The sequence below is a fragment of the Cololabis saira genome, chromosome 8, assembly GCF_033807715.1.
Source record: "Cololabis saira isolate AMF1-May2022 chromosome 8, fColSai1.1, whole genome shotgun sequence".
Lineage (NCBI taxonomy): Eukaryota > Metazoa > Chordata > Actinopteri > Beloniformes > Belonidae > Cololabis > Cololabis saira.
Window position 1 is genome coordinate 23,241,911 of NC_084594.1, and position 26,859 is coordinate 23,268,769.

At 38.1% G+C, this 26,859-nt stretch overlaps 2 protein-coding genes across 3 annotated transcripts in view; both read left to right on the forward strand.

The window, feature by feature from the left end:
- The window catches only part of slc38a3b (solute carrier family 38 member 3b), a 29,434-nt gene extending 19,232 nt beyond the window's left edge, over positions 1-10,202 (forward strand). For both annotated transcript variants that reach the window (XM_061727304.1, XM_061727305.1), the window contains 9 exons: positions 396-478; positions 2,782-2,840; positions 3,797-3,970; positions 4,090-4,169; positions 4,256-4,356; positions 4,973-5,097; positions 5,191-5,335; positions 7,340-7,443; positions 7,605-10,202. In XM_061727304.1, coding sequence (XP_061583288.1) covers positions 396-478; positions 2,782-2,840; positions 3,797-3,970; positions 4,090-4,169; positions 4,256-4,356; positions 4,973-5,097; positions 5,191-5,335; positions 7,340-7,443; positions 7,605-7,709 — 976 coding nt within the window. In that variant the 3' untranslated portion in view covers positions 7,710-10,202. The remainder of the gene's footprint in view (positions 1-395; positions 479-2,781; positions 2,841-3,796; positions 3,971-4,089; positions 4,170-4,255; positions 4,357-4,972; positions 5,098-5,190; positions 5,336-7,339; positions 7,444-7,604) is intronic.
- A 1,713-nt stretch (positions 10,203-11,915) lies between these two features.
- The window catches only part of gnai2b (guanine nucleotide binding protein (G protein), alpha inhibiting activity polypeptide 2b), a 56,494-nt gene continuing 41,550 nt past the window's right edge, over positions 11,916-26,859 (forward strand). The window contains exon 1 of the mRNA XM_061727306.1: positions 11,916-12,527. Within this exon, the coding sequence (XP_061583290.1) occupies positions 12,410-12,527 (118 nt within the window). The 5' untranslated portion in view covers positions 11,916-12,409. The remainder of the gene's footprint in view (positions 12,528-26,859) is intronic.

Here is a 26,859-nt window from a genome sequence, read left to right on the forward strand (position 1 = left end):
GATGTTTCAGTGAAGTTTTCTTGGCTTCGTTTCGCCTTTTGTTTCCAAAACTGAACTGTCACGTTAATCACCAGTTATATAATGGTCTATTCTAGTGCTTCTGTTGAGAGCAGCATAAGCAGACACATTTTTTCCACGATCTTGAGGCCAAGGTTGTTCCCAGCAGGTTACTCTTGCTCAGACATTCCAACAATGGACTTTTAACAGATTTGTGTCACTCAAACACTCATTCACAGGCCATTTCATTTTCATAAACTGGAACACACATAAACATCTTTTTTACCACCTTAGAACTTTTTTGTTTGAGTGTGTTTTTGTGCAGTGTGTACTAAGTCTGAGTGTCACTGTTTAAAATGTAGAGCTCGCCAAAGTAAACAACATTTTTCTTCATGCAGTCTGTGGTACTTGAATGGAAACTACCTGGTCATCATGGTCTCTGGCGGCATCATCCTGCCCCTTGCTTTAATGAAGCAACTTGGTGAGTAATACTGATGCAGCTGTACATTTGCTCTGAGATGGCTCTTTAATCTGTCTGAAATTAAAAGGGAGACATTTGCATTCAGCAAAATGAGCAATATCTCTCTCGTAACCAATAATAAATAACCTTTAAATAATAATTAATAAAATAAATAATTAAATAACCTTAATATGAGTATCAAGTAAGTAACATGTTTTCATACATTTAAATTGCAAGCACAAAGCATTAGACAAAAAAAAAAATCATGAAAAATGTCTAGATGTTGCTCTGATTCTACTTCAGGAAGCTCTTGGATTCACAAATAAGCGCTTTCCTTTGGGAAAATAAGGGACCACAAAGTCTTCGAGACAAAGTGAAACTTGGTTATTAAAAGCTTTATCAGTTAGGAGGATTTTAAATTCTGTGGTGGATTTCACAGGAAACTGATGAAGAGAAGTGAATATTGAAGAAAAGACCTTTCCTGCTAATTGTCATTAGAACCTTTGTTGTAACATTTTGGGATCAGCAGGAAGTATTTCAGGGAGATTTTGGGAAAGCCTGGAAAGGAGGAGTTGCAGTTGTTTAATCTTGCATAGGCTAGTTTTTCTGCGCCATGTTGAGATACGACGGTCCTTATTGTGACAAAATTATGTAGGTGAAAAATGGCAGGCTGAGAAACTTGTTTTATGTGTGAATTTAAGGTCAACTACGATAACCAGGAATAATTTCAAGGTTCGTCGGAGTGGTGCAGGACACCAACGTAATGGCATCAAGAGTAACTACAAAGTTATGTATGATAAAGTCCAAAGACGATAAAAATGTTGAAGCAGGGAATTGGAAGTCATGCAGACTGCCTGCATTTAAGACACTTTTATTATCTAAGTGAGTGATAGATTTTGTTTTGTTTATGGGCTTGTATACCTGAGTGTCATTAGCATAGAAAAAAACAAGAAAATAACAAACAAGCAAACAAATGATGCCATTTTGCTTAACCATAGTAACTAAAGGAAGGATATAGACAGGTGCCCATGAATTTGGAATAAAAATTTTTTTTTACCTTTTCTCATGAAATGATTGTAAATGAAAAGAGGAAAGGAGAGGTACGTTTCTGAAAACAAAATGATTCCAACTCTGCAGTGTATAAAGCAGAGTTTTGGCTCAAACACAGAAGCTTGCAGCGTGTGTTTACATATACACAGAAAGTTAGCTGAACGCTACTTTCATTCCCATTTTTGTCAACTACTTTAAAATACACAACTATGAACATAAGCAAGGAGCGAATGACTGATTAATGTCTTGCTGTGGGGGTAAAACATCACAGTAGCGAGTGTTGGACGCCGACGCTGTAGCTCTGTCAACAGAACAATCACCACGCCAAGGTGTAAAGTTTAGGTAGCAGCCCTTCATTGTCGAGACATGCCTGAGTGTTAGTCACTTATTTTAATAACTGTGCTCTGAATACAGACTTAAACTCAAAATAAAGGCCAGCTGAACAAATAGAAGAGGGGTTCCACTTTGGGTAGCAAATGATAAGTAATAAAAATAGTGATGATGTCACAGAAATGCAATCTATCAACACTTCATTTCTTTTTGAGCAGTGTTGCCATTGCTCTTATCTCCACTTACCATTCTTTATTCATCAGCTACGGCCTGTGTTTGATTCACGACAGACTCCTTGTGTGCCGGAGGATGAAACATGTAAGCTGAAACCAGCTGATGTTTCCTCCTGAGTAGAATTCATGGCTTCCATAGAAAGGAAGATCTGAATGCATCTTCTCCACATTCTGTTTGTTTATGTCCTCTCACAATGGAACATCTTTTCATTTTTACATTTCACTTTTTTGGTGTAATCTTTTACAAATTTTATTCCTTTTACTCAATTCATTTTAAGTAAAACGCAATATATTTTTTTCTGTTCTATGTTTGCAGAAACATTCAACCTTTTTTTTCCTTTAATCCAACTTACATAATGACTTTTTAATGGCGAGGTTCTGTTAACATCACTCAATTAGTGGGTTTTTCATCCTACCACTGGCAGGGAAAGCAGCAGGTATTCATCATTTACCCTGATATAATCACAGCCCCATGTCCAGAATAATCTGTTCATTATCACGCAGTACAGACATGTTGTTTTTGCCCTCGCAGCTCTGTGAGGTCGTTCTGTGAATTGCTTTGTGTAATGGATTTGTTTATGATGAAAGTAAATAACTCAAATCCACTCTATTAATCTTACCTCTTGTGTCGTTAATGCAGTTAAATGTTGTCTCAAATAATAAATGCCGGTACTGGGCTTGTGTTAATGGAAAGTGTCTTTTTATTTTCAGGTTACCTTGGATATTCCAGTGGATTTTCTCTCAGCTGTATGGTGTTCTTTCTCATTTCAGTAAGCTCACATCACGGCACATCATTACAGTCACTCTTCAAACAGAGCCTTATTTATTCTGCTCCGTCCTCCTGGCACGTAGGACTATGCTACCCACCCTAGTCCCTATTTTCAGTAGTTTGTTTAATAAGGTGTTTAATAAGGTGATTATAATAGCTTAGGGCTGGGCGATATGGACCAAAAGTCATATCTCGATATTTTCTAGCTGAATGGCGATACTCGATATATATCTCGATATTTTTTCTGTGCCATAATTGGGGTTTCCCCCAAAGTATTATAGCATAGCATCTCTGTTAGCTTCATTTTTTTCTGAGGCAAACCCTTAAAAAAACAGTCAGTTTTAATACAAAGCCTCGTGCCAAATGTCACACATGTACCTTTATTAACAGAGGTCTGCACAATATCAACATGTAGAAAACAAATGAAATAAAAATAAACTGCCTGCATATATAGAATAAAAATGCTTCTTGAATAAAATAAAACAAATATCCCTTTCCTGCATAACAATTAAATTAAAATACACTGTGCAATTAATACAATGTAGACAGTAACAGGCAGACTTTTCCACTGAGGTTGACAGTTGTGCAAATAACAAAACATTTGTGCAAATCTCAAATAAAACATTCAAGTCAATTTGTCACAAAATAAGCTATATCAAAATTAAAAAAAAAAAAAAAAATGTTTTTTTTTTTAATCGATATAAACGATATTGTCTCGTACCATATCGCGTTTGAAAATATATCGATATATATTAAAATCTCGATATATCGCCCAGCCCTATAATAGCTACTATAAAACAGTTTTTCAAGGCTAAGTTATCTTAATGGCTTTGAAGTAATTTCCCAGGTTGATATCTATGGATTATACACCAGTTTGTTTGTTTATTGAAGATGACACATCCCTTAAAATCTGATCACACCGCTGCTCTTCTCTCCTCCTTTTGCATCTCTTTCTAGGTGAGCTTTAAGAAGTTTCAGATTCCTTGCCCATTTGAGGAGTATTCAGCCAACCACACTGCTACACTCCTCAGTCTTAATGCTTCAAACCACATCCACGAGTACAGCAACGGAGTCGCTCTTGAGAGCGACGACTCCCACTGCATCCCACGCATGTTCACCATGAACACACAGGTGGGCAGCCAGAGTGGCTTAGTGTGTTGATACACTCTGACCTGATTTCCACGTGGTTTTTTTTTTCTTTACAACTGAGCTAATAATAGTAAGTCCTATGTTTATCCACTTCTTCACAGACTGCTTACACAATCCCCATCTTGGCTTTTGCCTTTGTTTGCCATCCCGAAGTCCTGCCCATCTACACTGAGCTACGCAAGTAAGTCTCGCTAGAGCCCCATGGTATTTGATAACAAATTGGTGCAGAATGTGGCATTCGCATAATTTTGAAATTTCGGATTTCAGTCCAACTCAGGAGAAGATGCAAAAAGTGTCCAACCTTTCCATTCTTATCATGTACACCATGTACTTTCTGGCAGCTCTGTTTGGCTACCTGACCTTTTACGGTGAGCACAGCTGTCGCAGCTGAATTTCTTACATACCCGCAATACCAGTGAAGAAATTAACTATTAATTCTTACACTTATTTCTAAAGAGAATGTTGAAATAAAGCATTTTATAATATATATATATATAAAGCTGTAAACTAAAGGTACATATTTACCAGTTATTTGTAGAAACCCTAATATTAAGAGCAAATTGGCAAGTTTGTTAAGATAAGCTTTTTTAAAGTTCACACTAAACCTGTCCAAGGAAATTAAAATATGATTTGTATCAATAGAATAAATGATGAAGTCAGTATTCCACATTTAAGCCTCACAATAAGGGCCACAAAGACACTGCCAGTGCGCTGTGAAGGTTAAGGACCTTCTTGATGTGTTCCCTCTGGATTATTTTCACTTGTAGTTTATGTCACTATATTTATTTTGCTTTTTTTTGGCACTGAAGATAAAAAGTTGTTGAACAGTGTTGAGGGTGGGCTTCAGTCCTCACAGAGTTCAAGCTCCCTCTCTTGGTGAATCTCCAAACTAAAGTTTACTGCCGTCTACTGGAGGAAGATGTTAGCGCTATTCTTTGGTCTTAATGTGGATTTGTGAATTTGTTTCTCTTGATGTTCCTAAAGACAAGGTAGAGCCCGAACTGCTGCACACTTACAACCGCATCGACCCCGATGATACGCTGATCCTGTGCGTGCGAGTGGCTGTCCTCACGGCCGTGACGCTCACCGTCCCCATTGTTTTGTTTCCGGTAAGTTACACCCATTTTCTTCTCTTTCTTTATTTAAGCATTCATAAGCATATTATAGTGTACTATTTTAAAAATGAAAATGGGTGTTTGCAGGTGCGTAGAGCCATCCAGCACATGCTATTCCCCAACAAGTCTTTCAACTGGCTTCGCCACATTGGCATCGCCCTCACTCTGCTCATCATGATCAACCTGATGGTGATATTTGCTCCGAATATCCTGGACATCTTTGGCGTTATTGGTTAGTAGAGTCACTGAGTATCAAATCAGTACCAATGCTCTCACTGTGGCTTTCTCATTCATTCACTTAGAGGTTTGAATGGTACAATTATTCGCTCTCTAAGAAAAATCTTCACTATCTCATTTGTTTACGTATCTGGATTTATGTAACTGCAGTTTGTACTGTAATATTATGGGTCACTTGTTCTCTCTGTTTGAAGACTGAAACCTTGTACTTTACACAGCAGAGTTTGTGGCGTCTCAGGCTTTATCACTGCTAACACATACACACAAAAACTTCAAAAGCAAAAGCTAAAACACATGACCAGTCAATATTACCGTCACGCTTGGCCCCCTGAGTGGAGGCCGTGTTTCATACAGTAGGCCAGAGGTGAAAGCTGAAAATGTGAGTCTAGAGGACAATTGATTACATATTCAAAGCAAGGGATCCTACTTTGACAAACATGTGGATACTTTTAAGTACCCGTGTGTCAGCGCTTGCATACATGCACACATAAAAAACAGATACTGCAATATACAGACCTTATTGTTTTGGTGCGTAGAACCAAAGTTGAGAGGCTTTTTAAATGCAAGCAAAAACTAAATTGCACTCATTTGCGAATAATGCGTACAAAATATATATATTAAAGTGAAACATTTTTGTGTTTTTGAATAATATATGCTTAGTTTAAATTTGATAGCAGCAAAAAATAAAGTTCATGCCGATGCAATGGACAGTTTTCCACTTCATGTTAGTCCATCTTCAAGGAACTCGCAACATTTAGTTTGAAAGTTGTGCATTGGTTTGAATATACATTGAATTGAATTAAAATAAATTACTTGTCTTTTAAAATAAAATAAAACAAAATAATATACGTATTAAAAGATTTGAAAATGTTTTTGTTGCTCTCCCAAATCCTTCAAAGTTAAAGATAAAGAAGAAAATAATATATACACAATATTTTAACAAATGTGTTGATATTTGTCATCCCATTGATTTCCTCATCAATACTTTTTAAAACTTAACCATGCTGAGATTTTATCAGCAAGGTCAATTTATATGGTTTAAGTATTCTTTTTTAATTCTCAAAACTAGGATGAACTATTCATGATACTTTTTATGAACTCCTGTGAAATGTTAAGCAGATCAACTTGTGACATCATCATGTCCGTTTTACAGATTTTCTTCAGTACACACACGTGGGCAGTCTACTGGTCATTCTTAAAACAATAATAATAATAAAAAAAAAAAACAGATCCGTATAAAGCAGACATGTCAAACTCCGGGCCCATAGACCCAAATCCCTAATTTTTAGACACATACAACCACCATTAGGACATGTCCTACAATGGATCTTGATTGTATTACCTGCTCTGTGATGGTATCCACCCACTGGATGGTTGTATCTCAAATGTAATTATCTCCTACAGCGGTTTTATGGTCACGTTACAGAAATGCCCAAGAAAAAAGAAGAACCTGAGGGAAAATAAAAGACAGAAAGAGAGAAAAGAAGAAAAAAACATGTTTCTGCCTGACTGAGACAAGCTAGTTATTTTTTTTAGTGGGCTGAATGCAAATTTGGCTGTCAAGAGTTTCCACACCTCTTTAAAGTAATGGATTTATATCTATACTTGATAGTTTAATGCAGAGGCAGATATTCATATGATTAAAAAGAGAGAAAAAAAGAAACATTTGAGTAGTTTTGCAGTTTTTTGTCCAACCAGCCCTAGAGATGAAGCCATGTCTGACGTCTATGACTCCAGATAGGCAGAAATTCAGTGATAAACTCATCAAAACTTTTCCGTCAGCATTGTTCAGCTTAGAATCATTTACTTCATCCTATACGTTGTGGTTGGACACAGAACATGGTGCGTGAAGATTTCACTCCTTCAAAATAAGTTTGAAACATGTGTTATAAACAAAAAAATAAATAAATAAGAAATAAGCATAAACTACCATGTCATCACTGACAGTGATTGATGTAACTGTGTTTTCTGACTAGTTCTTCCTATTCATCTCTTTCAGGTGCCACATCTGCTCCCTGCCTCATTTTCATCTTCCCTGCTAGCTTCTACATCCGCATCGTTTCCAGAGAGGATGAACCGATGACCTCTTTTCACAAGATAATGGTGAGGCATCACAGTTTAGATCAAACTACTCTGATAGTGTAATGTGAAGCTGGAGCATTTAGTACAATATGTGATAGAGGGCTTTTCATGCTCTCCTTACCATACACAAACTGGTCAGTATCACTCCATTTTCTTTTTTTTGCTTTTTCCATCATTCTCAGGCTGTTATTTTCATTGCTATGGGTGTCTCCTTCATGGTGATGAGTCTGAGCTTCATAATCATGGACTGGACAACAGGAACCAACCGCGTTGCAGGAGGCCACTAGGTGCTGCGTCAGTGTGTGTTGTTTTAGGAAAAAGGGTTTATAGTCTGGCTAATGTAAGGGGAGCACTATCGCCTCAGTGGAACACACCCCAGCGCTGCCCAGCACAGAGCCTGGACTTTGTCCCAGTAAGAAATATATGGTATATCATAGGATTTATTAGCGTGCAAGCTTGTGTTGATCAAATGAAATTAACTTTTTGACTGTAACTTAAATATGTGAACAAAATCCTCTCATATCAACGTTTTTTTAAACTTAATTTAAAGCAGAGCATCCATGATATTAATCACGCATGAACTAGGGTCTGTTTGTGCAGCGAAGTCCACCTGTGATGGTGAAATGGTCCTTTCATGCTGCTTTGACTTCGGTTTACACACAAATAGCTCCAGCTGGTACTGTACAGACGAATACGGTGAGAAAGGCATCCAATATTCTCCTCGAGACGCACAAGAGTGGTCAGCCAGTTGATCACATTTCGATCTGAAATGTCTTCTCTTTATGAGCGTAATTCAGAGAAGTGCTTTAAAACCTAATTGTGCTGGTGACACTTTGTGTCAGTACACGTTTGGTCTATATTCATTTCATCCCTGGTGCCTTTTAGCATTTGAAAAGGCACACAAACATACACTAAAATGTATATTTATTTTGCTATATATTTTTTTAAATTTCAAATCGACTATATTTAACTACTGATAACATAAAAACGATGATTGCATTAAACTTCTTTCTTTTTTTCAATTATGTTGCAGAGATGACAGACTGTGATGCAGACTGAAAATATTTTAGCCTTTATTAAAAACTAACTCCCAACGCAAAAGCTAGAGCACAATAAGCCAAACTGTGATCTCGAATATAAAATATTCGCTACCCTCATTGTTGAAAGGAAAAGTGAGTTGTCGTCATTTATGCTGAGTCTTTGGTCAGATGATGGGTTGTAGTCAAGTTTGAACACTTCTTCCCCTGGAAACATCCTTAGACCAAAGAAAGAAAATGCAAAAAACAAAACAAAACAGAAAAAACATGGACATGCACATTTCAACATATTTCAGTCGTTTTGCTTAAATAATCAAACTTATTAGCAGCAAAAGACAGTTATCATATGGTATTGTTCTCAAGGTCCAATTCTAATCAGCAAGGAAGTAAATAAATAAGAACCCTGCCCCAAAATGTTTGGCCATTCCTTTCAATTAGAAAATAAATAAAATAAGGCTTAATTGACTTAAAAAGAATTTAAAAAAATCCATCTATACTAAAAGACAAAACTTTATATATAGTTGCCAGGAGGTAAAACTTTGCCGGTTCAAATAACCCCTTGCCAAACAACAGCTAATTTGATAATGTGTTGCACCTTTCCCATTCTTCTGCAGTGTCTTGATCAGTCTCCAATATTTCAATCCACAGTGAATGTTTTGCATGTTGTTTCTGTTCCTTGTTCTCTGGAGTGAACTGCGAGTGAACTGGTTTTGCTTCCAGCACTGTTGTGTCTAGACATTACTGTAATATCATATACTTGGCATCTCACGGTGAGGTTTTTTTAAGGTACCAACCTTTACTGTCGAATTATGACAGCCTTATTTAAAAGATGTGACAGGAAATGATGGTTCCGGCATTACTGTTTTGAAGTTTCGTCACTGTTAAGGTGTTGGTGTAATTTAGGTATGTGAACAAATTCATCCATAATGAGGGATTATTTTTTTTTAGATCCACAGAAACTAAATTTGCATGATTTCGCACTCTACACTCTACAGGATCATTTTACTATATATAAAAAGAAAAAAAAGGAACTTTTGTGATTGGGCAAAATTTTATCTTGGATAGAAAAAAAATGTTTAAACATTTTATACGTGTACCCAAAGATGATTTTACATTATATAACCCAATTTATGTGGAAATTGAGTTGTTTGATCACTCTCAGAGAATGTCAGAGAAGTCAAGAGGAAATCATTATTTAAATTGACATTACTCTATTTTATTGCTGTGTAAATGTTCTGAATCTCAATTAAGATTTTTTTCCCCAAAAACATAATGAAAAACAGCAGAAAATGTGTTTTCCCAGGGTCACGTTCCGTCCCTTGCTATTCCACATGTATTTGCAGTGGTTAATTAAGAGGATCTATCTCATGTTTTTATTTGTTAACTGTAAAGGGTCATGCCAAAAATAACAACTGACTACCTACTGTTCTGACACTTTTAAGTAAGTTCCAAATTTTCATAACCAGACATCTTACATCAAGTAGTCCTTTATCATGTACGTAAAGTAATCTATGTCATATTTTACGATAGCTGTCATCCAAGATGTTAATCTATGGAAACAGCAGGACTATAAATGAATAAAAAGGTCTATGAATTTTGGTGAACAAGACGGAACTTTATATAAATAATGTATATAAATGTAAACCTTTTATATTTGTGTTGCATATTTACAATAGTAAAGTATTGTAAAGTGTAAATATTGGGGACAGTTTTAGTTTGCCAAATAAAATAATTATAAATGTTTGAGATTGTCTGTGTTGTCATCATTTCTATTTTAACTGAAAACATTTTCAGTTTACACACTATTTGGGTTGTTGTGTCTAAACAAAAATATATATTTTTGAATATATATTTTTTCAGCAACATTAAAATGGTTAATTCCAAATTAATAAGAAATTACATTTTGTAAGGAAACTTGTTTTTTAAGCAAAGTTTACAGAAGTCTTTATCAAATGTATGTGGCATATTTTAGTAAAATGATCCCTGTAATCCAGTAGAACAGCTCTCTTTTCAACCATTTATTTACAGCTCTGCTGACAGTCTGACACGTCAGACTACTCTCCTCTTTGTGTGTTTCTTTTGAAAAGTTTTTATACTACAGAATTCCAATGTTCGGTAAACGCAACATGATGATACATTTAGTGCAGATGAAACTTGGAAGCTGCATAACTGTACTGATCTGAGTCTGCGACGTCTCAGAAGTCTACAGATCTGATCAGCTCACTGAATTCATTTTTTCTTTAGGGCTACCTTTTTACTTCAAACACTCAAATAAATGTTCTCAAGCATAGAACCATTTTTTCCTTTTTTTTTTTTTTAAAGTCTCCTTTGACCATTTATCAGATCTAAGAAACTAAAAAAATTCTGTTCTTATGACTGATAAAAAAGAGAGCAACCCTGTATTATGACTGCAATAAATCAACGAGAAATGCAGCTCAGAATTCTTGCAATTTATTTGAACCATATTCCCTATAGCATATGGCTGGGAAATGTTGCAAAAAAGTTGTTTTACATAAAACTGAATACACCCAATGCATCCTCTATAATGGTTACTGTTAGTTCTGCTTTTGAGGAGCATCGCTATTTAGATAATTCACTTTTTTCTAAATTTTCTAACTCTCTGTGTAACCTATGAAACTCAAACTTAAGTTTAAGTACGTTTCACCGTTTTAAACTCCTTATGTTTTATTTTTTATGTGAGAGGGTTTACATGAATAACATTTATTTTATCTTCATAATTTCAATTTGCAACAATCATGTTCAGGTATGCCCACTTGGGGGCGCTGTAGTTCCGTTGTTGCAAACTCTCCTATAATGTGTAGTGGTATTTCATAAACATGTGACGCAGAAATACACAAGTAATTTTAAAGAGTTCACCCCACAGACGCGGAGAGACTCCTGGCTGAGAGCAGTTGGGGTTGATTGTGTTTTTCTTTTTCATCGGTCTGCCATCTAGCAGAAACGCCAAAGGGGTTGAAACTGGCACAGCGCCCTCATTAAGGCTGATTTATGGTTCCACGTTACACCAACGCAGACCTTACGCCTTATGCCGCGTTCCATTTGTCCTCGGAAGTGGGAATTTCCCAGTTCCCAGTCGGAATTTTCAACTGGAACGCCCCTCGAAGTGGGATTTCCTACTGGGAAAGTGGGAGAGTCTTCACCACCCCCGAGTTCACATTCCAAGATGGCTGCCCCGGTTGTAAACAGTAGAAGAGAGCTCTGTAATAATTCGTAGCACTTCTTTCTAGTTTTGGTCACACTAAATCAGTCATATACAAGTATTGTTCAGCATATATATGCTGCTATAGTGTAATTTACATTTTTCATGTGGTATATGCGAACTACAAACTTGTTTACCTACTTTGTAACTGGAACGCTGATAACTCGGCTGTGACGTCATTCCCATTTCCGAGTTCCGAGTTCCGAGGTAAATGGAACGCAGCATTAAACCCACGCCTCGCTGGCTTCCCCCGTGTAATTGGCTCCGCTACCGCGGAGAGCGCACCTGCTTTAAATTGGACTCTATTGCCAAGTTGTTGAAGTGACGTCAAAAGCAACTGCTTTGACCAGCTATTTCTAATTGTCACGAAGGATATCCGTGCAAAATTGAACACAGGGTGGGAAAAAAAAAAAAAAAATAACCAACGAGGCCCACGACGAGGCAAGTTGCGGTATCGAGCGGTGGCACGTCCGCCCGTGGATGGACGCAAGGACGGACGGACGGACGGACGCAGGGTAGAAGGCTCGGAGCGTCTCGGCATGGACCAAGTCGCTTCTAGTTGAGCAGAAGATCATTGACTTTTTACGCGTGATAGAAAAAAAAAAAAAAAACAAGTCTACATTCGCTTGTTTTCTTCCCAGGACGTGGGTTTTTGAAACAGAAGCGGCTCCATCCTTTATTCCTTTATTCCATCGGCAGATACCGTCGGTGCGCCGCTGCCTCCGGATCCATGGGCTGCACGGCGAGCGCCGAGGATAAGGCTGCCGCGGAGAGGTCAAAGATGATTGACAAAAACCTCCGGGAAGACGGAGAGAAGGCAGCCAGAGAAGTGAAATTGCTTTTGTTAGGTAGGTTGCCATTGGAAATTGTTTACAAAATGGGTTATTATAGCAAACTGTGCGCACTGTTGCAGGAAACAAATTCAGTTTAAGTCGGCTTGCGTTCAATTTATACAAATAAAGCCAAATGGTTAAATTATCACCAAATTTACAGTAGGAGAATACCCCCTATACATGGAGTTGATTCTTGCTATATTCAAAACATGAACCTCCTCCTCATATTAGATTAGCCACAGGGCAGGAAAGGGGCCATTTCATCTTTCATCATTATTCAGGGTCATAGTATTTAACCATGCTATTAATTAGACAATATAAGTGTCTACACTTCAGATTTCTTCATGTCAACTGGCCTGAGAGCTTCTCAGAACTGTGAGCTGGTATTTTAATCCAGAACGCTTCATCAGAAGAGCCTAACGTCTAAAACGTCTAAACATTAACAGAGTTACTCATCAGGTCTGTTCTTCTGTTTTCATATACAAACAATTTTCTTAGTAATTGATATCGAAACTATTTCCAATTATCTGGTTTAAAAAAGGGTCTATTGGGAGTTTTTGTTAAATCAATTCTGGATCTTCTGCATCTTCTGTTGGCCTTTTATCCTGTAGCCTAGTGAATGTTAACATGCTTACAGACACACATACACCTGTGTATGCCCTGCTCAAGCACACACACACACACACACACACACACACACACACACACACACACACACACACACACGTATATGCTCAGGCGAACAGTCAGCACACAAACTCCCACTCATCACCCTCTCATCTGCCCCCATGCTTTCAGCTGTTTTTGTTTTCCATCAGCAGGACTTTGTCTTTGTCCAAGTGACCATTGGCCAGGAATTACATCACTGTGTGTGTGTGTGTGTGTGTGTGTGTGTGTGTGTGTGTGTGTGTGTGTGTGTGTGTGTGTGTGTGTGTGTGTGTGTGTGTGTGTGTGTGTGTGTGTGTGTGTGTGTGTGTGTGTGTGTGTGTGTGTGTGTGTGTGTGAGAAAGTGATGGTGGTAGGAAATGGCAGATGGAGATGGAAATATGTCCTCTTGATGTGCCAAGCTGTTAATGGGGGTTGGATCCAGTTAAGTGGGTGACCGTCAAACTTTTCGATAACCAGAGGACATAAAGCTGCAGAGACATTTATTTACTGATTATCAGCCTCAAAAAGATATACAAAACAGACAGGACGCTGTAAAATACGAAACGGCACGCAAAGACACCTATATTTTATTCATAATAGAAAATGGAAAATATCAAATGTAGAAAGAAATGAGCCATCTTTAGAAAAAGGGGGGAGTTTTAAATCTGATGTAGCAACAGATCTAAAAAATCAATGGGTCGAGGTGATGTTTATCATTGTATAGCATCTCCTTTTCTTTTAAAAACCGTTCATATACAGAAACTTTATGAGAACTGTGGCGACCAAATGCTGGAGTCTTGGGAAAGAAATGTTGCACATCAGATTCAAGCTGATAAACAGTTTTCAGACTTTCTTGTCATGTTTTTTATGGCAAATTATGTTCCTAATGTTTTCAGTTGGTTAAAGGTCTGGACTGAAAGCAGACCAGTTTAGCATCCACTCTTCTACCATGAAACCATGCTTTTATAATGTATGCAGTATGGGGTTTAGTGTTGTCCTGCTGAATGATGGAAGGCCTTCCCTAAAAAATATGTCTGATTGGAAGTATGTGTTGCTTTAAAACTTGTATCCTTTCAGCATTGATGTTTCCTTTCCAGATGTGTGAGCTAGCCATTCAGTAGGCGCTAATGAACCCCCAAACCTTCAGAAATGGATCACTTATGAAGTGAGCGTCAGTAACAGGCTGGATAGGCTCTCTACTCTTTACTCCAGAGGAGGCAGCGCCATTGGTTTCCAGAAATAATTAAACATTTTTATTCATCTGACCATAGAACCGTTTTCTACTTTGGCTCAGTAAATTTTAATTTACCTTTTTGATTAGGAGAAGATGGCAGCATTGCTGGCTCCTGTTCATATGCACCTTCTTCTTTGCATGGTGGAGCTTTGTCCAGGGTTTGTGGATGACATGGTCAACTGTTTTCTTAAAAAGTGATTTCCAAAAGTGTTTTTGAGCCCCTGCAGTGACTTTCATTACAGAATCATGCCTATTTTTAATACCGTGCCACCTGAGATTAAGATGATCGCAGGCATCCGATATAGATTTTTGACTTTGCCCCCGCATACAGAGATTTCTTTAGATTATATCGTCTTTTGTGAGATGTGTTGTTGCAATTAAATTCACAATGAGCTAATATTTTTGGTAAAATGTCAAATTTTTTTGGAGGGTTAGGGTTTTTCTATTGACTGGCACTTCTTTGTTAGACTCATGTTAGTTGTGGGCTGTATGGGAAGGAAAAAAACAACATTGGTATTTCATGTTTTTTTATCCCCCTTATGTCACCTTTACTCTCATTAAATGCAAGCTTCTTCCCCTCATCTATTCATGTCCTGCTGCTGCAGTGTCATAAAACCCTCTGTCACTTAAACTATTTTCATCTCTGCAGATGATCACGCTGCTTTAAACCATGCGTCCCCTTGTTGTTTTGGCCTGCTGTCGGTCACGCACACGCTTCAAAATAAAGGTGTATCTTTAAATAATTGTTTGTCAGTGCAGTGGACCTGTGGTTACAGGGCGACAGTTAAGTAGTGGCTGACAGCTGAGTGACGGGGACCACGAATACGCTAAATATGACAGCTCCCGTCCATCAGCATCCTTTTAAAAATTTAGAAACTGGAGCTGCAGGTTTGCTCTTGGAAGCTGAGATATTTCTGTGGACGTCTTGACACGTAACAAAAACAAGTGTCACAAGTGCAAGAGTTATAATATGGTTCAGCAGAGGTTATTTCCAACCTTTGAGACACAGCAGGATTTTAGATATTTTGTATCAAACTGAACCGGGGCTGAGCATAGTTGTATGAAATACTAAATATTTGTTTAATGCATTTGCTCACTTTGAACTATTTCCCACCACAAACTGATCATCAGTTTTACTGTATATATGACTAAGTACATTAACCTCTTTGTGAAATACTGCATTATGCAAACCAGCCCACGAGATTCATTATTATTCCAACGAGCTGACAAAGTCGGTGTCCAACAAACTACCGAAGCTGGAGGGGGTATTGTGTTGAGAAGCAGTTCTGTATCTCTCTCTGGCCCGTGCTCCATCTGCACGGGTTTAGTGGCTGAGTTAATCAGGTATGTGATAATTATGTGATCTGACATCTTTAATGAGATCCCTGCTTTGATTAAATCTGCGCAGCATCACAGTATGAGTTGTTTATGTTTGATGAGCATGTGTAACACATTAGCTCAACAGTCATTAACAAAATACACAGCAGCAGAAGGAGATCAATAAACGCTGTTGTCCAGCATATAAAGCAGCATCAAGAATGACTCCGGAGAGCTGGCAGCCTGTGTGGCTTGATGCTTCAGTAGACTACTTAAATATTTCACCATGTGTCCGCAGGAATCATATCACATGCACTCCACAGAGCAAAAGTGCTTACAAACAAGACTGCATTTTTTGCCGGGTGGATCGACTTCCTGGAGTTTTGATGTCAGCCTATGAAATCGCTGCACGATCGAAAATTATTAACACAATTTTATGCATCCATTTGTTCAAGTACGGTATGACATAAGTGTACTTTTATGCCTCCAGGAATTTCTTCAAATAATTACATAGTAAATAGTAGCTCAGCTTCCCTCCATAGGCATCACATTATTAAATAATGTTGTGAAGAGGAATGGAAAGTACTTCCACCTTTTTAAATATGCATGCATTTAGTTCACATATTGATATATATTTTTCCTGTAATCTATGCAGTTCAAAACTATGCAGTTTTATGTACTGACTGTACAAAGTGTTGTAGCAATGCTTTTTTGTACCATGGTTTACTATGTAATGTACTATTGGCAATAAATATTGATAAGAATAATAATTAAAGAAAAACAAACCCACTGAATGATTTACACCGTCCTCATTACGTCTGGACGGAGTCATGTTTGCCGTTTCTCCCTCCTTGTACAAGGCTTAAGTGAACTAGTTTTTTTTCCTATTTAATGTAACGTGATGAGTGCAACATCAGTATTTTACTTTTAAATGCTTCAGTGATAAAGCAGTTTGGTTACTCTGCATTTTGGTGAAGAGACAGGAGAAGATTTGTTATCAGAGCTCTCAGCTGAGCACCACTACATAATAACTGTTTTGCAGGTCTGCACTGCCGCTGACAGAGACTAACAGCACCACGCAAGCAGAAAATTCAACACCCTGCCAAGTAGCCATTTACTGGCAGTGTGTTACACCAGGCTACTGCAACCATTACTGTGTAAACACCGTAATGGTTGTATTTGCTTCATTTGTGCTGGAGAAAACACTTTTTGCTCTAGTAAAATAGAGTAGAGAGAGTCTGAGTCACTTCACGTTGGAAACATGAAATAGTGTGTTTCAGACTTCTTACAATGATTTCATCGCAGTTTTTTGAGTCCTCAGGGTTACTGATAAGCTGGTCCTCATTTTTGGGTTTTCTTAGAATTCAGAAGTTCAACAGTTCATGTCAGGACTCAGCATTTACGGTAGACTTGACAAGTCCATAATACTTAGATAACAGTCACAAGTGGCACAGAGGAGACACTTTTTGTGTAGAGGAGAATTATTAATTAACATTTAGTTTTTATGTGTCCTCTGAAAGGTTACAATTTATATAATGAACCATGTTTCAGGACAGGGTAAAAGAAATGATTAAACTGTGTTTTCTGGAAAGCCTCCTTACTTTCAGTTTTGTAACAAAACACTGATTTCACTATGTTGCGCCATATTCCAACCCCCTCCTGAGTGCGTTACTGACTGGATGGCATGTCCTCATCTCGACTGAGATCAGGAACAAAAACCAGTGACGCAACTTTTCAAAAAGTGAGGATCTGAAATGCTTCATCAATACCTGCAAAGGAATGATAAGGAAACATAAGTAACTATGCAGATTTTTCTGTGTAAGAATTTGATATTGTGAATGAAGTAAAACTTGAAAATAGCTTGTCCAAGGTTTTGTTAAAGACAATGATGATTCTTAAAGGTTAAAATATATATATATATGTGTGTGTGTGTATGTGTGTGTATATATATATATATATATATATATATATATATATATATATATATATATACATATATATATATATACGAATAAGAAATACTGCATCAACAAAAAAGACATGCACAATATTTAGGGATTTCTTTCTTCAATGTGACAAGTGTTTATAGTGAGTGGTTGCTACAGTCCTCTCAGACTTCAGGAGCTGCCTCCACCCAGTAAAGGGTATAATTTGGCTCTGGAACTGAGAGTTTGATCTGAAAGAAAATGACGTTGCTGCTACTGGCAAAGCTTCTTGTGCGTATCTCAATCTAAGCTCTGGTGGCTGCTGTACAGTTAAGAGTGCTATATTACTGTCTAAAAATAAACCTATTTTTATTCATTTCAATCATTAACAGTCACTCTAGCATTTGTAGACTTTTAATAATGACTTGTGGTTGCGATCTAATGATTACAACAAGAAAAATAATTTCTGATGGGAGAAAATCACAAACGCTTTCTGTTCCTTTTTTTTTTTTTACACCATTTCATCCAGAAATGTTGAGGATATGCTCTCTTTTCTACTAGCACCATTGCTTGTAAACCCCCCCTCAAATCAGCACCCACTGAAGCTTATCTCTTAATTCCCTCCTCATGCAGGAAGCCTGTAATAATAGTGCTTCACAGACGTTACTCACTTCTCATGACAGAGAGACGTGCTCAGGGTGAGACTGCTCATCTGCAGACAACAACTTCACAACTACCCAATTATTGAAAGAATATACTTATCTTCTATGAGTCATTTTTGTGATGAGTACCGCTAAGTCCTCAGGAAATGCAAGTGCATTTATGTGCTGAACTAGCAAGAAACCAAATCCTGCTGCTGTTGCACTAAGGATTCAATTTTTATTTTGATGCATGCAATATGCTGGACCGGGAGGATGTTTTTTCCTGTGTGAAGAACACAATGTTTGGTGATTAATGTTTTTTACAGCAGCATTAAGTGAGTGATAATTGGGGTTCGCTGAATATCAGAGGCAGATGCATCGACATACAGAGACATGAGATCATGTCTGAGGCAATTCAACCTGCTTCACTTGATGAAGTGATCTCTGGATATTTCCTGAGGCAAGATGGTGATTTATGACACCCATTAAGAGTGTTAACGTCTAGCACTTGCGGAAGTGAGAACTCCACTCACGTTAAGGCATATGTGTTTGACTGCTGCCGCATGTCCAAACCTGACAACCTCCTTCTCATGACTATCCTTTTCTTTTTCCTTTACTGTCACATGGATGTTCAATTTTGAGGACTTGGTTAAACGAATAAATAACCAAACTGTTGTACAATCGTGCCATTCTCATACAGATGTGTTTAATTGTCCATTAGGATAATTGGCCTCATGCCAGCATGAGACATGATGCAGGGAAAAGATTTTGGATATACCATCACTGGGTTTTGAAAGCTTCTCTTTAATTCATACTATGTATACATTTTTTGCAAGTTTAATTTTTTCCGTGCTACCCTTCTGCAGCTTCACTGGTCTTGCACTTGCAGTTTTCATGTATTCAAGCCAATAGGTCATGGATTGCATGGGTGGTACTATGTTAGCCAGTTAGCAAAGCGAAAGATTATATGAGCTGATTAATTTGAGTTCCATTTGGATCATTTGTTGCAGGGCGGCTTGGCTCACTACAGGTTCATGGGTTGATTGGCTGGAGTTACACTTGTGTCTGATAGGCTATGGCCATCAATGTTTATATGCAGTTAGTGCATCAGCTTGGAAGCGTAGGCGTTTTTAGATTGGATCCTGCTGATATCTCTGGATGATGAACGCGTGTTTAACGCTTGTTGGTTATGTAAACGCAAGGCGTGTTATTTGTCATCTTGAGTTGAGCGGAGGGAAGATGAATCGGGAGGCGTTATCCGCGAAACAGAACGTAACCTGTGTAGGCGTGTAGAATGAGGTATTGTCCCCACATCAGCAATATTTATCACTGCAAGACAGGTGTCATTTTCAAAAGGGATTAGTTTTTTTTTGGCCAGTTTTGCTTCTTGCAAGGAGTTAGGTTTGTCATTTTTGTGTCCGCTTGTTCAAACAATGGACCATCCTTTGTGGTTCCGGATATTCAGCAGTTTATGGCGTCCTCGGCTCCGAGACTGAACAGCTCGCGGATCTCCTTTTCTCCCCAGTTACTCATCTTACAAATATAGGCCCTACCTGTGACGTCCTGCTGCTGTTGTTACTCTCATCAGCTGCTTCCTTATTTGATATAATAAAAAAATAAAGTTTTAAATCAGCAATCCCAAATGATGATGGAGTCACTGGGAAGTGTGCTGATGACGCTCTACTGTATCTCTGTAGCACACCCCAGGTAAATTACAATTAATAATACGTATATTTGGGCATGTGTTCCCAGGCACTTTCTTCCAGATATTCTGGGGTGACAAATGGTTAAAACGAAAGGGCCTTTACATTTTTGTGAAATAGTTTATAAAAGACCTCTCCTTCGTTTTCCATTGTCAGAAGATCAGTCTTACCTCATAACTGTTATACTGCAACACTTTTCTTCTAACAGATATGGAATGTTTCTGAGGAATAGGGAGATGATTTTCATGAACCAACATATTAACACTGCACACAAATATATTCATAATAGGACCACTTTTGATCCATGTGTTTTCATATTACACATAACACATATTCTGTCATACAGTACTTTTGTGTAAAGTGCTAACGTACCTCAGCAAGTGCCAACATATCATCAGGACCAGGGGCCTGTACTACGAAGCGGGATTTGGGTTTAGCGAGGTAACTTCAGGTTTAACCCTGGGTTTTCAGGACTACGACGGTGGTTCACTTCTCACCGGGGTACATCGCCATGGTAACTTATGCTGAACCGCTAACCTGCTCCGGAGCAGGTTATGTTCGAGATACAGATCGCCGGGTATAAAAGCACCGCCCACTGACCAATCAGCTCTCTTGGAAAATGGCATGCCCTTTCGAAGAGAATCCAGTGGAGCTTGGTGCGCGGATCCTGAGAGGATCCCTCCGAAGAGAACGCGTATTCAGGGACCACCAAAACCCCTTTGCTTTCCCTGATGAGTACCTGTATGAACGATCCAAAAAAAAAGGAAAAAAAGAAAAAAGAGGTGGAGGAGAAAATAAAAAATAAATCAATCAATGAATAAATAAAACAAATCATCACCCAAAATCCGATGTACAGTCAATCCAAAACTAATACCAATTAAATAAATAAATCAAGAAGAAATCAAAAAGAAGATGCATTTGTAAGGGGATAGGAAAAAAGGGATTTTCAATTTCGTCCCTCGAACATTCAAGTCACTTTAAAATACTAAATACCCCCCTCCTGAAAAAATTAAATAAAATAAATAAAAAAACCCAATTCTTTGGTACAGCATCAGCACAAGTTATCGGCCAACAACAATAGTTATAGAACCAATATATACAGGACTGTCTCAGAAAATTAGAATATTGTGATTTTCTGTAATGCAAACACAAAAACAAAAAATGTCATACATTCTGGATTCATTACAAATCAACTGAAATATTGCAAGCCTTTTATTATTTTAATATTGCTGATCATGGTTTACAGTTTAAGATTAAGATTCCCAGAATATTCAAATATATGTTTATATCCCTATGAATTTACGCATTTATACAGTCAGCGATCTTTTGCCAGCTGTCTTTCCTGCATTTTGCAGCTGCAACTGTGTTGCTTTTTGCCTGTATTCTATGCCTATACTCATCATATTTCCGTAAAATTATTGTTTGCTCTTCGCTACTGAAATAAGCGGCTCTGACAGCGGACTTCTCCATGCTTGCGATTGGTCATGCGCTGAAAACACTGCCCCTTTTATGTGCACGCGCTCATATCCAGATTGGAAAAACCTGGGTCGATATACCGAGTTGATAACCACTGTCGTGTGACCGCTTAGCGTGATTGCAATTGTCCCGCTTAGTGAATCTGGATAAGGAAAAGATATCCTGGATATGTTGAACTTGCTTCGTAGTACAGGCCCCAGAAGTCCTCAGGTTGTTATGTGGACATCATCAGTCTCCAGCGATAGCTGATGCTGGTTCTTGAGGTGCAGGAAGGGTGCTGGGTGTGCAGTAACATGGTATGACCTTCACGTCTTAATCAGTTCCCCAAAACCTCCCAAAAATCTTGTCAGTTTGATGAAAAGTTGGAGGGAGTGACGGTGGAGATAAGGATGAGAGGTGGAGGTAACAAAATAGAGTAAAAAGACTTTGCCCTGTTATTTTATTTTTGACCAATCCATTCAAATGCTGTGGAAAATCTATAGAAAGATTCATTATTCTCATTTATAATACAAACAAACTCCTGGCTTTGTCTATCAGCAGTATGAGCTGGTCATTCTCCAGACGCGCCACAGTCTGTTTCAAATGCAATTCTAAAGCAGTTCAAGTGAACCTCCACTCCAGTAAAAATACACAGCGTGTCTTTTTTTTTTTTGATAGAAGCTATGTAGGTGAAGCTGCAGAGGGCAGATGCATCAGGCTGAAAGTTGGATGGAGGAAAAGTATAGAAAATTCACTAAATTTTGAAAATAATACAGCTGGTGCTTGTATATCGTATCACTGAACCAAAAGTCAACTGATTCACACTCTATGAATGTCGAGATGTCCAACTGAAAAAAAAAAAAAACAAATAGAAAGAAACCACACTTTTTATTGATAACACCGAAAGGAAAAGTCTTCTAAATTAAATTAGGAAGTGAAAGATATAATACTAATTAAAGCTGCAACCAGCGATGAACGGGCCCTCGCACCCTTGTGCACGTTCAGGCGTGCTGCAGTGGAAGCGCTTGTATGACTTGCATGTAGATTCTTCAGGCCTAGACATTTAGCGAATGAGACCACCCACGAGTCTTTACATCAAACCATTCAAAAGTTATGGCAGAAAGTAGGAACTATCACATATCGACCAATCAGAAGAAGGGGCGGGGCTAATTTGCACCAATTATGTTCAAGGACTCAATACCGAGTCCGATGACACCACCCACGAGTCTTTACGTCAAACCATTCAAAAGTTATGGCAGAAAGTAGGAACTATCAAATATGGACCAACCAGATGAAGGGGGGGCGCGCTTTTTGGCATCTATCGTCGCCACGGTAACGCTTTTGACTGAGAAAAGTAATGCGCCTTGTCGCAGGATGGAGACGCACATTTTGATGTATAACACACCTGGGTGCACGTTACGGTTTGGGCGAAGAAGCGGCTTTTGGGGCACGTTTAGGGGGGCAAAAAGGCCCTCATTGCGTCAGAAAAATAAAAACGAGGAAAAAAATAAAATAAATTCCTACATTGTATTCCTACGGATACAATAGGGCCTTCGCACTGTAAGTGCTCGGGCCCTAATAATATAGTCCTAATTATCTATAATAGAAATAAGTAAATAAAAAGATGCGGTGCATCCGAAATGCCATACTAAACAGTATATACTAAAAAGTATACTTAAATTTGGCACACTTTTGAGTAAATATCAGTAGTGTGCATTAATTCGGACGTACTATTCAGAGCGCACACGTCACGGAGGAAGTGACGTATCACAGTAACGGTGCACCGCTCCGCTATTTCCCGTTTATCCTGGCCGAAACAAGATGACATTATATAATATTATTATATACGAATATTATAATATTAATATTGTATAATAATATTATTATACTTAATATTATACTTAGGACATATACACATCACTTAGCAACCAAACACCGCTGCATTGCATTGTGGGAAGTTTCTGCTCTGCTAGTGTCCATCAATCCACACTAATACATTTCTCCGGAATGAGTATGGATAGTGCATACTATTGAGTACGTTCTAATGTTTCGGACGCACAAAAAAATCTCGCATACTCATTTTGCCTACTCATTAGGGTGGAAGTATGGGATTTTGGACGCAGCCATGGTGATTTTTGCCTTATGAATTGGACTTGTACAGTTGAGCAAAGAAAATGCTTTCTGCCGTGTTGCTGTGATAGGAAACTGGACAGAAAGATGTTATTGATCCAGGAGTACAAGGACAACCAAACATGTCTTTTTCTATGACAAATAAACCAAAAATTAAAAAAACCCAACTATTATTTATTATATCAGAACACAATTCTTACTGAGTAGTAAAGCTGTAGCAACACTGTCTGTTATTGTTTAAATGTAATGCACCGACACTAACATGAGTCCAAAAGTCTGTCACTGATCAGACCATAAAACTTGAAATAATCTTCCTGAACAGAGCTTCTGAATATCAAGATTACATTTCGATTATCATCCTGAAAACAATTTTGCTGGGTGTTTAAACTCTTTAATCATTGTATGATGCAAAGTTATCTGTATTTTGTGCTCCACTGGTCTTTTGCTTTAGAAATTTAAATTGTTTCGACATCAAAGCATTTATTATTTTCTTTTTCTTTGGCAAAGCCAGGGAAACTAGAGGGCCGTTTATTGCAAGGGAGATGACATTCTTTAAACTGTCTTTCCTCTGGGGAGTTTTTCTTTTCTTTTTTTCTTCAAATAGGCTCAAGTGAGTAATTGCAGCTGGGAAAGATGTAGGAACACTTTAAAGGGCACTGGGCTACAGAAAATGTAATTGTTCACGTATGATGTATGAGCCTTTCCAGGAGCATTTCTGTATTCATTATTGATTCTTTTTATCTGCATTTGTTCATAAGCAGGGGTATAAAAGATTCTCTTATATCATTTTCATATATTCTGTTTCAGAGATTAACATAGCAGGAAACATCACCACCCAGGATATTGCATTCATCTATTAGCTACACACACTTACAGTACATTTGCTACTGTAAGTGAGATAATTAATGACTACGTTTACATGCAGTCAAAATTCGGGTTATTGCTATATTCCGGTTACTGAAACATTCGTAATATTCTGTTTACATGGTAATTAATCATTCGGGATATCTCGATCAAACCAGCGACGCGCGGAGAACATCATGATGCAATTCCCGTCATTTCCGCTTCTTCCTGTATCCAAATTCAAAACAAATGCGGCTTTGCGCAACTTTTCGCTCACCTTCTTGTAAATCTCGCTATCCCCGTACTTTCTACCATCTACAAATGCAAAAATGTTCATATCCTTCATTACATTTATGAAGTGATTAGTCTCCTCCTCACTCCAAAAGTGTGGCGTGGTCTTGCGTTTTCCATGTTTAGAACTACGTCCTGGACTCAAAAGACCAGGATTCCTTGCGAACAGAACACGCGCAGAAAACAAATTCATGTTCCGTTTGATCGGGATATCCCGTTTGGCGTTTACATGACTATTCGGGTTTTAAAAGGAGTAACCCAGCGGTCGTATTGGGGTTTTTAAAAACCCGAATATGAGCAAATTCGGGTTATTGGTGTTTACATGCCCGCGCAATGTTGCACCATCAAATTTCTTACAGTATTTGTTTAGAAGTGGGTCATGTAAACGAAATGCTATTTATTATGGAGTACTGGATTTATGCATTATGTTCACCTGATATTACGGTTTTCAGCAGCAGAAATCACTGACAAACCTAATTTTGTTAATGGGGTGTCACCTCCAATGCGTCCTTTGAAATATTGATAATGAGTTGACATTAAAAGGACTCTCCTGACAGTTTTTTTTAATATATTTATTTTCCCCCCACCATGACACACCACATAAGCTGTTAAAGCAAGTCCTTTAAGGGCATTCATAAATCATTAGGTTTGGTGAAGTTTCAAAAGCAATCCTAACTGATGAGCAGCTCTTTCCAGCAGTAAAACCAAAGAATTTTTAAAAGTCATTCTGACAGGTTTGGTGTGTAAAATGTGGATAAAAGCAGAACACACACACACACACACACACACACACACACACACACACACAGAATGCTTTTGGAAATAAAACCCCTGAGACTCCGGCTAGGCTGAGGCTGCAGTGATTCATGATCCAGGAATTCAAGAGGAAAAGCTTTGTTTTTGCCTTCACACCAGTTGTCTCAATATTGATTATATTTTAAGATTAAAAATGTCATGGAGATATATGATAGTACTTTTTTGGAAACACCAGCAATAAACAAAACCAAAACAATCTAATCAGCGTATCTGCTCTGTCCTTTATGCAGACATTAAAGTAGACTGATGAAAGAAAGATAAAGGATGTTCTGGCCTCCCACATCTTTCCTGCCAACATTGTTCTTAGGGAAGCAGTCAACTTCCATCACCTGCTTCACTAGCTGCTGCAGGTTTTAAACACCTATGAAGTAGAGTGCCGTAGTAGCCGTGTGAAGTGAAATGTCAGCTCTGCAGTAACGTAAACTCAGTGCATTCAATAAAATTTACGATCACTGGCTTTGTTGCAGACTCCATCAATTTAAGGCTCTGTATACAAGGTAGTGCATTGATTTGGCTTCCAGTTGATTCCTGGAATATGGTAACCCCCCATCCGACATCTCACGTTTGCAGTTTCTATAAGATACAATACCGGTGCTTGGAAATCAGAGCTCAGACCAGTGATGCAGAATTGTTGTACTGTAAGGCCTAAGGGTTCCCAGGCTGTAGGGAAGTCATTGTAAAATTGCAACAAACTGACAAATGATCACAGAGAACTTCTTCTCAGGGATATCAATCAATAAATGGACTCGGTTCATAGAGCAATTTTTCTAGTTGTGTTGACCACTCCACGTGTTTTACCCTACATTTCACATTACAGCTTGAAAAATACTTAAGGCATATGTTACAAATCATACCCTCCCCATTGTGCTTGAGCCAGCTAAAGGTCTTCAATCGCAGAGGGTCAAATCCACTCAGTCTGTGTTTTCTGTGATATCTAGAAAATTGAGTAAAATGTTAAAACCATGTACATGTAGCCTGGACTTGGGTTGTCATGTTCTAATGTTCTAGGGCTGGGCGATATGGACCAAAAGTCATATCTCGATGTTTTCTAGCTAAATGGCGATACTCTATATATATCTCGATATTTTTTCTGTGCCTTAATTGGGGTTTCCCCCAAAGCATTATAACATAGCATCTCTGTTAGCTTCATTTTTTTCTGAGGCAAACCCTTAAAAAAACAGTCAGTTTTAATACAAAGCCTCGTGCCAAATGTCACACAGGTACCTTTGTTAACAGAGGTCTGCACAATATCAAAATGTATAAAACAAATGAAATAAAAATAAACTGCCTGCATATATAGAATAAAAATGCTTCTTGAATAAATAAAACAAATATCCCTTTCCT